Source organism: Saccopteryx bilineata, chromosome 1 (assembly GCF_036850765.1).
Source record: "Saccopteryx bilineata isolate mSacBil1 chromosome 1, mSacBil1_pri_phased_curated, whole genome shotgun sequence".
Lineage (NCBI taxonomy): Eukaryota > Metazoa > Chordata > Mammalia > Chiroptera > Emballonuridae > Saccopteryx > Saccopteryx bilineata.
Genome location: NC_089490.1, coordinates 202667387 through 202683042, shown reverse-complemented (window position 1 = coordinate 202683042; position 15656 = coordinate 202667387). Strand labels below are relative to the sequence as shown.

Genomic DNA, 15656 nt, shown 5'->3' with positions numbered 1-15656 from the left:
TAAGGGACAGATTGTAGTATAGGACCCCTTGGACAGGATTTCCCAATCTGCCCTGCTGCTTCCCGAGAAAGTTGAAACTGTTTACACAGGGCTGCAGCGTTCTGGTGATGAGACTGAATTGCTCGATCTGCCATGGTTACTCCAAATAATTTTCTTTTGGGTAGCTTGATCAACAAGGGCATTCCCTTGTGCTAAAGCTCCAGGGAGCATGGAGTGAGCTCAAGTATGTCCTATAAAACATGGAGCTCTATGTTGACATACAAGTCTTTGAAGAAGGAGGAAGTGCTGAAATAGTTCATCAGCATTTGTCCCTAAGACCGCAGTCTTTATAGTGGAAACACCATAAGTAAATATTTGCTGTCTGTATATAGATTAAAGAGGGAATATGGCAAATGCTGAAAAGCCATGATATGGCATATAATTCTAGTCTTTGAGCTGATTTTAAGTTGACAGTTTCAGTATAAAGTTGTCCATTGATTTGCAAGAGCGATTTGCCATTTAGTGGAAGTTTCCCAGAGCCATTGTTGATCCTTTGAAAAAAGGAAAAACAATAATTTTGAGGCTCAAAACCTATAAGCTGTAAGGGTCGTCTATGCCCCTTGATAGTCCAGGAGGCAACAAGATCAAAATATGGAAGTGTATTCCATGGGTATTAGATGGTTCAATGTGCCCAAGCTGTAGCTACTCTTGAACCAATTGAGCAGCTGCCCTAAATTTCTCCTGAGAAAAGGGCCCTTGGTCTACCCATACAGGATTATCTGATTTCCAAGTAATTGGGTCTGCACAATGCATTATTGAGGTAGCAGGAGCTACCAAGGCCCCTATGCTAAATTTTGATATCCTAATCCACACTTTCTGGTATTGGGTGCCAATTCTATGGGGGTGAGAATTCCTCGCTGTTCTTTTCCTAGACCCTTGGTGGGCAAAAATCCCCGATCAAGCATCTGAGTACTGATTAAACCATTAGGACTGACAAGCAACGCTCCCATATTTTTCAAAACATCTCTACCCCACAAATTAACTGGCCATCCAGGGAGCACATAAGGCTCAAAAAATCCAGAATGACCTTCTTATTCTTCCCAATGTAGAAAACTAGAACTGTGTTGAGGGGATTTACTCTGCCCTATACCTTGTAATTCTGTGGCTGCTGCATGAGTGGGCCAGGAAGGAGGCCAGTGTAGCTTAGCAATAACAGATACATCAGCTCTAGTATCTGAAAGCACTTTAAATTTATGCCCATGTATTGTTAGTTCCATTTCAGGGCGTTCCTGTCCTATTTTTTTTTTAAATCCAATTGGCAAAATCAGAGGAGCCAAATCACCAGTTTGCTTGGGGTCCCATTTGCAGGATGTGGCCTGAGAAGCAGAATTAGCATCCTTATACTATTCTTTTAACTGCCTAAATTAGCCTTGAGACAAATTTTTTTTTTTTTAATTTTAAAGGGGTGACATTGATAAAATTGTCTTCCGTCACCTTCTAACTGGTTTTCTTTGTGCCCCTCCCCTTCCCCAACCCCCTCCTTCTCCACGCCGCCACCCTGTAACCCCAACACTGTTTTCCATGTCTCTGAATCTCATTTTTATGTTTCACCTATGTATGGAATCATATAGTTCTTAGTTTTTTCTGATTTACTTATTTCGCTCAGTATAATGTTATCGAGGTCCATCCATGTTGTTGTAAATGATCCGATGTCATCATTTCTTAGGGCTGATTAGTATTCCATAGTATATATATATCAAAGCTTTTTAATCCACTCGTCCTCTGACGGGCACTTGGGCTGTTTCCAGATCTTTGCTACTGTGAACAATGCTGCCATAAACATGGGGGTACATTTCTTCTTTTCAAACAGTGCTATGGTGTTCTTGGGGTATGTTCCTAACAGTGGTATAGCTGGGTCAAAATGCAGTTCAATTTTTAATTTCTTGAGGAATCTCCATACTGTTTTCCACAGTGGCTGCACCAATCTGCATTCCCACCAGCAGTGCAGGAGGCTTCCCTTTTCTCCACATCCTCGCCAGCACTTATTCTGTGTTGTTTTATTGATGAGCGCCATTCTGACTGGTGTGAGGGGATATCTCATTGTTGTTTTAATGTGCATTTCTCTAATAATTAGTGATGTTGAGCATTTGTTCATATGCCTTTTGGCCATCTGTATGTCCTCTTTGGAGAAGTGTCTATTCATTTCTTTTGCCCATTTTTGGATTGGATTGTTTGTCTTCCTGGTTTTAAGTTTTACAAGTTCTTTATAAATTCTGGTTATTAACCCCTTATCAGATGTATTGTCAAATATGTTCTCCCATTGTGTAGTTTGTCTTTTTATTCTGTTCTTATTGTCTTTAGCTGTGTAGAAGCTTTTTAGTTTGATAAAGTCCCATTTGTTTATCCTGTCTTTTGTTTCATTTGCCTGTGAGACAAATCGGCAAATATATTGCTGCAAGAGATGTCAGAGAGCTTACTGCCTATGTTTTCTTCTAAGATGCTTATGGTTTTACGGCTTACATTTAAGTCTTTTGTCCATTTTGAGTTTAGTTTTGTGAATGGTGTAAGTTGGTGGTCTAGTTTCATTTTTTTGCAGGTAGCTGTCCAATTTTCCCAACACCATTTGTTGAAGAGGCTGTCTTTACTCCAATGTATGCTCTTACATCTTTTGTCAAATATCAGTTGTCCATAAACGTGTGGGTTTATTTCTGGGTTCTCAGTTCTATTCCATTGATCGATATGCCTGTTCTTATGCCAGTACCAGGCTGTTTTGAGTACAATGGCCTTGTAGTATAACTTGATATCCGGAAGTGTGATACCTCCCATTTTATTCTTCCTTTTCAAGATTGCTGAGGCTGTTCGTGTTCTCTTTTGGTTCCATATAAATTTTTGGAATATGTGTTCTATATCTTTGCAGTAAGTCATTGGTATTTTAATCAGTATTGCATTGAATTTATAAATTGCTTTGGGTAATATAGACATTTTAATGATGTTTATTCTTCCTAACCATGAGCACGGTATATGCCTCCACTTGTTTGTATCTTCCCTGATTTCTTTTATCAATGTTTTATAATTTTCTGAGTACAAGTCTTTAATCTCCCTGGTTAAATTTATTCCTAGGTACTTTATTTTTTTGGTTGCAATGGTAAAGGGTATTGATTCCTTAATTTGTCTTTCTGACAGTTTATTGTTAGTGCATAAAAATGCCTCTGATTTCTGAGTATTAATTTTATATCCTGCCACCTTGCTGAATTCATTTATCAGGTCTAGTAGTTTTTTTACTTCGACTTTAGGATTTTCTAATACAATACCATATCATCTGCAAATAATGATAGTTTTACTTATTCTTTTCTCATTTGGATGCCTTTTATTTCTTTTTCTTGTCTGATTGCTGTGGCTAGGACTTCTAGAACTATGTTGAATAAGAGTGGTGAAAGGGGGCACCCCTGCCTTGTTCCTCATCTTAAGGGTATTGCTTTTAATTTTTGCCCATTGAGTACGATATTGATTGTAGGTTTGTCATAGATGGCCTTTATCATGTTGAGGTATGTTCCCTGTATTCCCACTTTGCTGAGAGTTTTGATCATGAATGGGTGCTGGATTTTATCAAATGCCTTTTCTGCATCTATGGAAATTATCATGTGTTTTTTCTCCTTCCTTTTGTTTATGTGATGAATCACATTGATTGATTTGCGAATATTGTACCAGCCTTGCCTCCCAGGAATAAATCCTACTTGATCATGGTGTATGATTTTTTTCATTTATTGCTGGATCCGGTTTGCTAATATTTTGTTGAGGATTTTTGCATCTAAATTCATCAGGGATATTGGGCTATACTTTTCTTTTTTTGTGTTGTCTTTGACTGGTTTGGAATCAGAATTATGCTCGCTTCATAAAAGGAGCTTGGAAAGTCTTCCTTCTTGAATTTTTTGAAATAGCTTGAGAAGTATAGGAGTTAGTTCTTCTTTGAATATTTGGTAGAATTCACTTGTTAAGCCATCAGGCCCAGGATTTTTCTGTTTTTGGGAGTTTTTTGATAACTGTTTCAATGTCACTTGTTGTAATTGATCTGTTTAGGTTTTCTGATTCTTCCAGATTGATTTTGGAAGATTATGTTTCAAGGAATTTGTCCATTTCATCTAGGTTGTCTAGTTTTTGGGCGTACAGTTCTTCATAGTATTTTCTTACAACATTTTGTATTTCTGTTGTGTCAGTTGTTATTTCTCCACTCTTGTTTCTAATTTTATTTATTTGAGTCCTCTCTCTTTTTTTCTTGGTGAGTGTGGTTAAAAGTTCATCGATCTTGTTTACCTTTTTAAAGAACCAGCTCCTGGTTTCATTGATCCTCTGTATTGTTTCTTTAGCCTCTATGTCATTTATATCTGCTCTGATATTTATTATTTCCTTCCTTCTACTAGCTCTGGGCTTTATTTGCTGTTCTTTTTCTAGTTCTTTTAGATGTAGGGTCAAGTTGTTTATTTGAGCTTTTTTTAGCTTCTTGTGTATGCCTGTAATGCTATAAACTTCCCTCTCAGGACTGCTTTTGCTGTGTCCCATAAATTTTGAGTTGATGTTTTTATCTCATTGTTTACCCATTAGTTAGTTATTTACATGCTCTTTAGTTTCCAAGTGTTTGAGTATTTTTCAGTTTTTCTGTTGTGGTTGATTTCTAATTTAATGCCATTGTGATCAGAGAAAGTGCTCGATATGATTTCAATCTTCTTAAATTTGTTGAGACTGCTTTTGTGCCCTAACATGTGGTCTATTTTATAGAATGTAACATGAGTGCTTGAAAAGAATGTATATTCTGTTTTAGGGTGAAACGTTCTGAATGTATGTATTAAATCGAGTTGATCTAATATGTCCTTTAAGGCTGCTATTTCTTTGTTAATTTTCTCTCTTGAGGATCTGTCTAATGATGTTAATGGGGTATTGAAATCCCCTACTATTATAGTATTGCTGTTGATCTCCCCCTTTAAGTCCATCGAAGTCTGCTTTATATATTTAGGTGCTCCTATATTAGGTGTGTAGATATTTATAGCGGTTATACCTTCCTTTTGGATTACTCCCTTTATCATTATGTAGTGACTTTCTTTATCTCTAACTATAGTCTTTTTTATAAAGTCCATTTTGTCTGATATAAGTATTGCTACCCTAGCTTTTTTTTCATTTCCATTTGTGTGAAATAATTTTTTCCATCCTTTTATCTTCAGTCTGTGTGCATTTTTTTATTTAAGGTGTGTCTCTTGTAGACAGCATATGTATGGGTCCTGTTTTCTTATCCACACAGCTACCCTATGTCTTTTGATCGGATCATTTAATCCATTTACACTTAAGGTTATTATTGATATGTAATTGTTTATTGCCATTTTATTCTTTAAAACTGTATTCCTCCTTTGCTATATTCTTTTTCTCCTTCGATCTGTTTACAACAGGTCCCTTAGCATTTCTCGTAGCCTTGGTTTGGTTGTAGTGAATTTCTTGATTTTTTTGTTTCTCCTTTTAATTTATTTTATATTTTATTTTATTTTATTTTATTTGTATTTTTCTAAAGCTAGAAACAGGGAGGCAGTCAGACAGACACCTGCATGTGCCTGACCGGGACCCACCCAGCATGCCCACCAGGGGGCAATGCTCTGCCCATCCGGGGCGTTGCTCTGTTGCAACCAGAGCCAGTCTAGCACCTGAGGCAGAGGCCATGGAGCCATCCCCAGCGCCCGGGCCATCTTTACTCCAATGGAGCCTCGGTTGTGGGAGGGGAAGATAGAGACAGAGAGGAAGGAGAGGGCGAGGGGTGGAGAAGCAGATGGTCGCTTCTCCTGTGTGTCCTGGCCGGGAATAGAACCCGCCACTTCCGCACGCCAGGCCGATGCTCTACCACTGAGCCAACCGGCCAGGGCCTCTCCTTCAATTTTAAATGATAGCCTTGCTGGATAAAGTAGTCTTGGTTGTAGGTTTTTGTTCTGCATTACTTTGAATATTTCTTGCCATTCTCTTTTGGCCTCAAGTGTTTCTGGTGAGAAGTCAGATGTCATCCTTATGGGAGCTCCTTTGTAGGTGATAGTCTTTTTTCCCCTAGCTGCTTTTAATATTTTCTCTTTATTACTTAGCTTTGGTATTTTAATTATGATGTGTCTTGGTGTTGATTTCTTTGGGTTTCTCCTTAATAGAGTTCTCTGTGCTTCCTGAACATGTGAAATGTTTTCCTGCCTTAATTGAGGGAAGTTTTCAGCTATGATGTGCTTGAACAAAGTCTCTATCCCTTGTTTTTTCTCTTCTTCTTCAGGAACCCCTATGATGCGGATGTTATTTCTCTTCATGTTGTCACAGAGCTCTCTAAGAGTTTCCTCAGACTTTTTGAGTCTCTTTTCTTTTTTCTGCTCTGCTTCCGTGCCTTTATTTATCATATCCTCTAACTCACTGATTCGATACTTTGCTTCATCCATCCTGCTTTTAATTCTTTCCATTGTGTTCGTTATTTCAGATACTGTATTTGTCATTTCTTATTTATTCTTTTTTATTATTTCAATGTCCTTTTTTATATTTGGTGTCTCTTTATTTAGGTGTTCGTAATGACCATCTATTGTTGATCTAATATCTTTGAGCATTCTAACAATCATTATTTTAAACTCTGCATCTGATAATTTGGTTATATCTGATTCATTTAGGTCCTTTTCTGGGGATTTCTCTTGGTTCATTTGTGTTGCATTTCTTTGCCTTCGCATTTTCTCTGTGTAAAGCAGGGGTCTCAAACTCAACTCAGCATGTGGGCCGCAGAGCAAGATCTCAGTCATTCGGCAGGCCGCACTAGGTCTACAAAAGGCAACTGTTTCGCAACACTTTTCTCACTGCAGTTGAAAACAAAAAAAAAAAATCAGTACAACAAGCACAATCGTACATGCAGTTTACTCAGTGTCACAAAATGACCAGAAACTGTAGTTCGCATCACAACTGCTGTTAACTAAGCTAATATCTAGCTAGGATGCTAGAGAAATGAAAAATACAAGTAGGCCCCTAGGCTTACTTAATTTTATCCAAAATATTTTGAACTTCGTGGATTAGTCTGCGGGCCGCACAAAATTGTTCGGCTGGCCGTGAGTTTGAGACCTCTGATGTAAAGAAGATTTTGGCCACTAGAGTCCACTGTGTATGGCCTCTATTCCCTAGGTATGGTGTGTCTGCAGGCCCGCGACCCCCTCTTCTGTTGCTGCCTAGGGCTTTTGGGTTTGGGCATTGCCGGTGCCTGCCCACTGAGGCTGTTGCTGTGATTTCCACCTCTCTTTCACGGGAGTGGCTGTGATTACGTGCTCAGGTGCACAAGCCTTGGTGGCCTTGGCCTTTGCCCCGCCCCCATGGGTGGCGTTATGCTCGGCCCTGAGTGCAGTGGTGAGCACCTTTCTCAGCTGTGGGTCTCTGCCTGTTTCTGGGCTTTCGCCCTGTCCTTGCAGGAGGAGCCCACTTGTGGAATGGCTGCTAGCCTTGGCTGGGCAGGACTGCGTGCCTACACTCAGCTCAGTAGCGGAACTCCACCTATTCTGGGATTTTGGCTCCACCCCCGCAGGAAGAGCTGGCTTCCAATTCAGGCCACAAGCCTCGGTTCCACGGGCAGAGCAAGGCTGTGCTCCTGCGCCCTTGCTCAATGGCTGGTCTCCACCCCTTCCGGGGTTCCCGCCCTTCTCCTGCAGGCTGGATTATAGGCTGCCTGCTGCTGGGCTTGACCACTTTTGCATGCCTACTCCTTCCCAGCCGGGCAGGACTGAGCTCACATGTGAGACCAGTGGCAGCCAGCAGGCTTCCGCCCCTGCCGACAGAACTGCGCCTCGCGTCCCGCTGCCACCCACCCTCCGGTGAGCCCTCAGCCGTGTGGAGTGCGGGTGCTGTAGCTCAGACCCTAACACTCACTATTGTAGACCCGAAAGCTCCCTCCTTCTAAGCAACTCTGCTCTGATTGCCGCGGGAGAGCTTGTTTGGCTGGTGTCCTGCTTCCCTTTGCTGGTATTGCTGTTTCCAGGGGAAATCTTCACTTCAGCTTTGGGGAGTGACTCGTCCTAGGGGTTAGGGTGGCTGTCTCCCAAAATGTTTCTCCCTGTGACTCCTAGATTACATTCTTTTCCTGCTACTCCGGTATTCTCCTCTTTCCCCGTCCCCCGGAGCCCCGGGTCAGTGGTTGTGAAAGAGGTTTTCTGCGTGGTCCCTTTTAGAAGAATCCTAGGTCTGAGAAATCAGACTCTTTCTCACAAATAGTATCATGACTTGTTTCCAGCTAAATACTGTCCTTACGCCTCTTCTTGGCTCTGGGGCTGCAGGCTGGGGCTTTGTTCCTGGGGCTCAGGACCCTCCCCTCTCTGCTAAACTCACTTCCAGCCATGCGAGTTTCTCCCGGCTGCTGTTCGCTCTGGGGATCTGGGCATCCCTCTCCGCGTTTCCGCTTTTCCTGCCAGTCTCAGTTTGGCTTCTTCAATGTTCCTTGGTTGGAGGAGTCCTCTTATTTTAGTCTAAAGTTGGTTTTTCCAGATAATAGTTCTTAAAATTATTTTGTAATCCACTTTGGTTCTGGGAGGTGGATGTTGGTACGTTCGCCTACTCCAGCGCCATCTTGTCTTCCTAATTCCTTTCTTTTTTATCTTAATGTTTGCCCTTATGAGTTAGGCATTATAAGAGCATATGGCTTCCATTGTCTTTATAATATTTTATTGAGGTGCTTAATGGGTGTGATTTGCTAATGAACATGGTCACCCAAATTAGTGGCAATTTGCAATCAGTGGTAAGGTTTTGTTTTGTTTTGTTTTTTGGAATTTTTCCAAAGTGAGAAGTGGCAGGGGAAGGGGGACAGGGAGGGCAGACAGACAGACTCCAGCAAGGTGACTGGGATCTGCCCAGAATGCCCACCAGGGGTCGATGCTCTGCCCATCTGGGGCGTTGCAATCTAAGCCATTCTAGCACCTGAGGCGGAGGCCATGCTATGGAGCCGTCCTCAGTGCCTGGGCCATCTTTGCCCCATTAGAGCCTTGGCTGTGGGAGGGAAAGAGAGAGAGAGAGAGAGAAAGGAGAGAGGAAGGGGTGGAGAAGCAGAATAGCGCTTCTCTTGCGTGCCCTGACTGGGGATTGAACCTGGGACTTCCACACGCCAGGCCGACGCTAGTGGCAAGGTTTTGGTATACAGTTTCTTATATTCTTTCTCATCTTTTTTTTAGACCCCTGTGCTCTTACCTATGAAATTGTTATGTATTTTCAACCTGTGCTTGCTTCTGCAAAATTGACTGGAACAGGCAGAGGGGTGAGGATTAGGACCTCCAGCCCCGCCCACCTGGAGCGGGGTGCTGCCCATGGGCTCACTGCCTCACGGCCCACCCACTTTCCTGGACTTCAGAGTCCTCATGGAATTGCGGTTTGCATTTTGAATGAAGTTTTGCTTTTTAAAAAGTGGGTGGGGGAGGTAGATGGTTTATGGCCCCAAAGTAGAACCGGAACTTGGACTGGTTTTGTAAAAATCTCCATGAACTATGTTAAAGCAGAGGGAAAGTGCTTGTCTCTTCACTGTGCAAAACCAAAGGCTTCGCTTGACCTACTTAGATCGAAGAGCACATTGTGGTGGACACTACTGCTTCCTCATTGCTGCTTTCTCTCCGTTAAAGAAACATCTGGAAATCCATTGTTATTTTTCTTTTGGATCTTGGAGTTTGGGTTTTCTCAATTTATTTCTTACTGCATTATGTAGTATCTTTAGTAATTTGGTATGTTTGTAATTTCAAAACAAAATAAATCTACTTGAAACATCCGAGTTGTTGAGAAAGCTAGCATGTGCCAGCCGAGGGGTGGGAGCTGGCGCCGACCCACTCCCCACTGCCTGGCTTCTCGTCTGTGCATTGGGACTTGTTAGCATGAAAGAACACAATGAAAAGTACTCTTTGTTGCAGTATTTCTATGAAAATAACACTTTCAAAAGCATTTGTCCCTGGTAGTGTAAAACTTGGCACCTGGCAAACAGGACGACTCACAGATGTCTAAAGACACTGTCAGCCCCTCCGAGCTACTGGATCCCTCTCACAGTAATGCTCCCCAAGTTGCACTCCAGGTCCTTAACTTTTATTTTGTCCCCTTGGAACTTGTCCATAAAAGGGGTCGGTCCTCCCCCTTTTTAACCTGATCATCAGGTCTTTTGGCTTCTCTGGGTATGTAGTGTGAGGTGAGGGTTTTTGTGTGTGTGTATTGTTGGATTCTTGTCCAGAAAGTACTGTAAGATTTTGGGGTGGGTGGCGTTTCCCTTGGGAAACTGATCTCACTGCTCCGTCTGTGCTTGTTGGACAGCTGTTCCCTTCACTTCTAACATTATTACTAGTTCAGAGTTATAAAGCCATATGTGAGCAGCTGTTCACTATTTTCATTTGGACAAAATAAGAAAGGACCCAACTATTATCAGCAGTGATTCACATTATATTGTAGAAATAATTTCCTGGAAGTTATGATATAGTGTAAGTTAATTAAAAGAGAGAACTTTAATATTTTTAAAAACTTGAGAAGAGCGTAAAGTAGTATTTGTTGAAAGAAGAGAGGAGTTGAAAGATGAAATACTGACTGAAGATGGGATAGGGGACCAACTGGTTTTTGAATTCCTGTTCTAGGTCTAGGATTTTATGATTTCATGCTGGTGTTTATTCTCTTACAGACTAACTTTTCCCATGACTTTCTGTGCTTTAAGACTGTTCCATGCCCCTGTAAGCTCTTTAAGCTGATTTATATTCATTTTTTAATTAATTCTTAGCTATATAAAGTTATTTATTTGGGACTAAGGGGCCTGAATAAAAATGTAAAACTTGTTTGCCTTTAGTTTAAGAAATGTACTAATCAGACAAGATGAAAATTAATAGAAAAATTATGTTAATTAAATATTACTCATGGAACTATAAATGTAATGACTTGATCTTTATATTTTGTCAGTGTTCACTCAGAATACTATAACAATTTATTATAACTATGTTTCAGACCTTGAAATAAAGTACTCTCTAGTGTTTATTAAATAAGCACTGTGTGCCTGGCAAAATACAATTGATTTAATAGATAGTGAATCGTGATTCTCACAATAATCCTGGGAAGTATATGCATATAAAATTGTGACTACATTATGATTTTATTGAAAACACATGTACACATGTGCATGTATTTGAAAGACTAAAAGGTAAGACACCAAAATATTAACAGGGATTACTTTTAAGTGTTGAGAAAACAGGTAATTATTCTACTGTTCTTTATAATTTCTTACAGGTACTTACTCTATACCAGTTATCTTTATAATTGTATGAGGTGGGAATTACTATTATTTTCACATTCTAACATCTTGGCATGCCTTATATATCTGCAACAATTTCCAATCTCTTTCTTCACCATCCCACATATTTGATAACTAAAAAACTTTTATATTTTTTAGTAGTTTTTGTATTAATTTCTGTGAAGACAGATATTTTGTGTCTTTAGATAAAGACTGTGTCTTTTAGTATACTTTTCTTATTTTTCTCTAGATTACAACATTTGGAGAATACCGTCTCATTCATCTCTGTGCCTTTGTAGTCCCTACAATAAGTCCAGTACATAGAAGATATTTCTTAAAGTTTATTGGATTTATTTCACTTGTAAATTCCAACCACAGTGCAAGAATTGGAAATGATTCTTTAATTTCCAAACATGTTTCTTTTTTTTCTTTTAAGGTAACTCTCAATTATTTAGTTGCCCAAAGTTTGAGACCCGGCTATCACCCTGATTCTATTTTCTTTGTCATCACCTTTCCAAATCGAATGAATTATTGTTCAAGAAGATGAAGTGGTTGGGATAGCAAACTGGCATTGTCCATCAAGAGAACTATAAAAATGTCCATGCGTTTTAATCCAATAATCTTCTCAAGCCTCAGGAAACCATTTTAGGAAAAGAATGACTGGTCTCAGGATTGTGGTTGATAATACAGCATTTTCCTAGTCCTTTGGACAAAGACAAAAACAACCACAAAGCTGTGCAAGTTCATTTAGAACATGGAATCCTTTTCTGATAGTAACAAACAAACAAAACCCCTCTGTTTTTTGCATTTGTAGATTATTTTCTGACTTTTCATCTTTATTTCCTCTTGCCTCTTAAATGTAGGTGGTGCCCAACACCCACATCTTTCTTCTCCTGATTAGCAGTTTTAATGAATTTCATGGGTTCTTTTGTTTGTATGTAGAGATCTCTTAAATCTGACATTCTAGTCCTGTCTTCTTTGAGGAGCTCCATTTGTGATGCTTACATTCCACCTGCTCACTTTTCATCTTTTGAATATCCTATCCTTCATTTTAACTCTAAGGGGGGAAAAAAATCTTTTTTTTTCCTTTGTATTTTCTGAAGTTGGAAATGGGGAGGCAGTCAGACAGACTCCCGCATGCTCCTGACTGGGATCCACCCGGCATGCCCACCAGGGGGCGATGCTCTGCCTATCTGGGGTGTTGCTCTGTTGCAAGCAGAGCCATTCTAGTGCCTGAGGTAGAGGCCATGGAGCCATCCTTAGCACCCCAGCCAACTTTGCTCCAATGGAGCCTTGGCTGTGGGAGGGTAAGAGAGATAGAGAGGAAGGAGAGGAGGAGGGGTGGAGAAGCAGATGGGCGCTTCTCCTGTGTGCCCTGGCCGGGAATCAAACCCAGGACTCCTGCACGCCAGGCAAACGCTTTTACCACTGAGCCAACGGCCAGGGCCTAAAAAAAACTATCTTGTTTAGTTTCTCTCCTGAAGGTCCTTTTTCTGTGGTCCAGATTCTATCAGTCCATCTTGACATCTTGATCTTTACGTTCTCCACCTTTCTTATCCACCCTCAGAACCGTGCACTGGAGACCCGCAGTGTCTCTCTGGTGTGTCCTCATCATCTGCCTGTGGTTACCCTAGTTCAAGTTTGTTTGTTTTTAGGGATATTTGGGATTGGTTTGTAACTGGTCTCCCTGTACTCTCTCTCCTACAATGAAGTTTGTCAGAGAATGTTCTTGAGGTATAGGTGAGACCATATCACTTTCTAGATTAAAACCTTCCAAGACTTCTTATATGAATAGAGAGATCCTCGCTCCGCCCAGATAGCTCGGTTGGTTAGAGCAGTGATTTTCAATCTTTTTTGAGCCGCGGCACATTTTTTATATTTACAAAATCCTGGGGCACACCACTTACCAAAATGACACAAAATGACACTCTAACACAGTACATATTATACATATAGTTAATAATATAGTTTCTAAATGTATTTATACTCACTTAGTGTGAAACCTGGGCCTGTTTCGATGAACACAAAAGGGATATCCTGGCAGGAATAGTAGAAAGACACACACGAAGCTCTTCCTCAACAGTTCTCAGTCTCTCTCTTTTTAGTTTTTATCGCAGTCAAGCTTGAGAAGCTCAGCTCATATAGATATGTGGTTGAAAACGGGAGCAATGTCAAAATAGTTTTGTTGGCCAGAATGGGGAACTCCTTGGCAACAGATAACCAAAAACTGTCCAAAGGAAGATCAGCAAACTTTAGCTTTAAAGTTAGATAACATTGTGATGCATTGTGATGCATTGTATATCACCCTCTGCGGGGGCCTCTTTTAAAAAGAAAAAGGTCAAATATCTATATACATCGTCAGGATAGACATAACCAGCTGAGACTAAAGCTTCATCTAGGGGTGGCAACATTTACCTCCAGTCCTGACCAGGATTAGAAATCGGGACCATGGGGAGGAGTAGCAGCTTCAACTACTCGCTGTGGCCACACAATGACAAGTGCACGGCAGCCCAAGCAGGGACCTTCCTGGGTGTGGATGATAGGCGGCCTACTATTGGTTCATCGCTAGTGGTTGGGATGAATCCTAGAAGGTGATTGGTCAGTGAGCGTTCCCTGTGCCTCCACTCTTCCTGTCGCTGATAGCTGGAGGGATTGTGAGGGGAATGTTTATGTTTGGATGGAGGCGGCTGGCGGCGGGCTGGAGAAATAGCCTCCACGGCCGTATTTGGCACGCAGGCCATAGTTTGGGGACCCATGTTTAATTTTCCCACGGCACGCCTGACCATGTCTCACGGCACACTGGTTGAAAAACCCTGGGTTAGAGCATTGTCCCAAAGCACAGAGGTTGCCAGTTCGATTTTCGGTCAGGAAACATACAGGAACAGATCGGTGTTCCTGTCGTTCTCTCTCCTTTCCTCTCTCTCTAAAATCAACAAAATAAATATTTTTTAAAAAGGGAAAGATTTTTGAGATGCTTCATCTAGTCTTCAAGGTGCTCTACTCCTATTTGGCCTCGACTTTTACTTCCCTCCCTCAATTTTTCCTTATTCTCTTCACACTTCCTTCTGAGTCTTCTTTTTTGGCCTCTGTCTGACCATTTTCCTATTTCCACATTTCCAGATCTCATCCATGCTTCAAGAGTTGGATTTCAGATTTGCCTTCTGGCTGGAAGGAATCTTTTTTCCTGGAAACTCTGAAAGGCCTTTTCTATTTGTTACTGTGCTTAGGGTTCCTTCCCTTATACTATGGTTATTTATGTGCATGTTCCTGGTAGTTGTTAAGCTCTTTAAAGTCTATTCATGTTCTATTTTTCTACTTCCTAATTATCTGCTATGTAGTTCTCAATGTATATTTATTAAGTAAATAATATGTAAAGAACTAGCTTGTTTGGGGGGATATTTTATAGTTAAGAAAAGAGAACAAAATTTTGAGGCTATTTTATTGATATGCCAAAGACAGAAAAGAGTATATGTGTTAGCCCTGAAAGTATAGCTTGGTTGGTTAGAGTGTTGTCCTGTGACACAGAAGTTTGTGGGTTCAATCCCTGGTCAGGGCACATACTGGAAGCAATCAATGAATGCACAGCTAAGTGGAGCAACAAATCAATCTCTCTCTGTTTCTCCCTCCTTGTTTCCCTCCCTCCCTTCCTCTCATCTCCCTTCCTCTCAAAAACCAGTAAATAAATAAATAATAGGTAGATAACTTTTTAAAAAGAAATTTAAGAAATTATAGATATAGACAAGAATTGGGCTCACTGATTCAGGCCGTTTTCAGACAGATGAAACCTTGTTGTTTTTTTTTTGAAACCTAATTTTTAAAGCCATCTAGAATAGAAGATAAACTTCAACAGTGTGTTCAATCATGTAAACAGTTGTTTATATAAGACTTGCAAGCAGAAGCATTTCTTTTAGTATTTCTATAATATGCAGATCATATTTTAGGCATTCCTAATTAATCTTGATATTGTTGGGTTTGTTTTTGTTTTTTTTTAGGATTTTCCTGATTTTAAAATGGTTCTCTTCACTCTCTTGTACTTCTTTTGTTGATATTCTTTTAAAGTTCTCTGTTTGTCCTGGCAGTCTTGTGTTTAGAAAATGTTCTGTTTTACAGGTGTCCTGGTCAGATATTGGAGGACTGGAAAATATCAAAATGAAACTAAAACAGGCTGTGGAGTGGCCCTTGAAACATCCCGAGTCTTTCACCCGAATGGGTGTTCAGCCTCCTAAAGGAATTCTTCTGTATGGGCCACCTGGATGCTCTAAAACCATGATCGCAAAGGCTTTGGCCAATGAAAGTGGACTGAATTTTCTAGCCATAAAGGTATGATGTTAAATTTTAAATTGCTCCTATTGTCTTCCAGACCGCTTAGCACCCATCTACCGATTCCTATACTTCAGAGAACAAGAAGGCA

At 40.6% G+C, this 15656-nt stretch overlaps 1 protein-coding gene across 2 annotated transcripts in view; it reads left to right on the top strand.

Annotated features, from left to right (window-relative positions):
* The window catches only part of AFG2A (AFG2 AAA ATPase homolog A), a 275456-nt gene that overhangs the window by 57778 nt on the left and 202022 nt on the right, over positions 1-15656 (top strand). For both annotated transcript variants that reach the window (XM_066233605.1, XM_066233616.1), the window contains exon 11: positions 15356-15565. In XM_066233605.1, coding sequence (XP_066089702.1) covers positions 15356-15565 — 210 coding nt within the window. The remainder of the gene's footprint in view (positions 1-15355; positions 15566-15656) is intronic.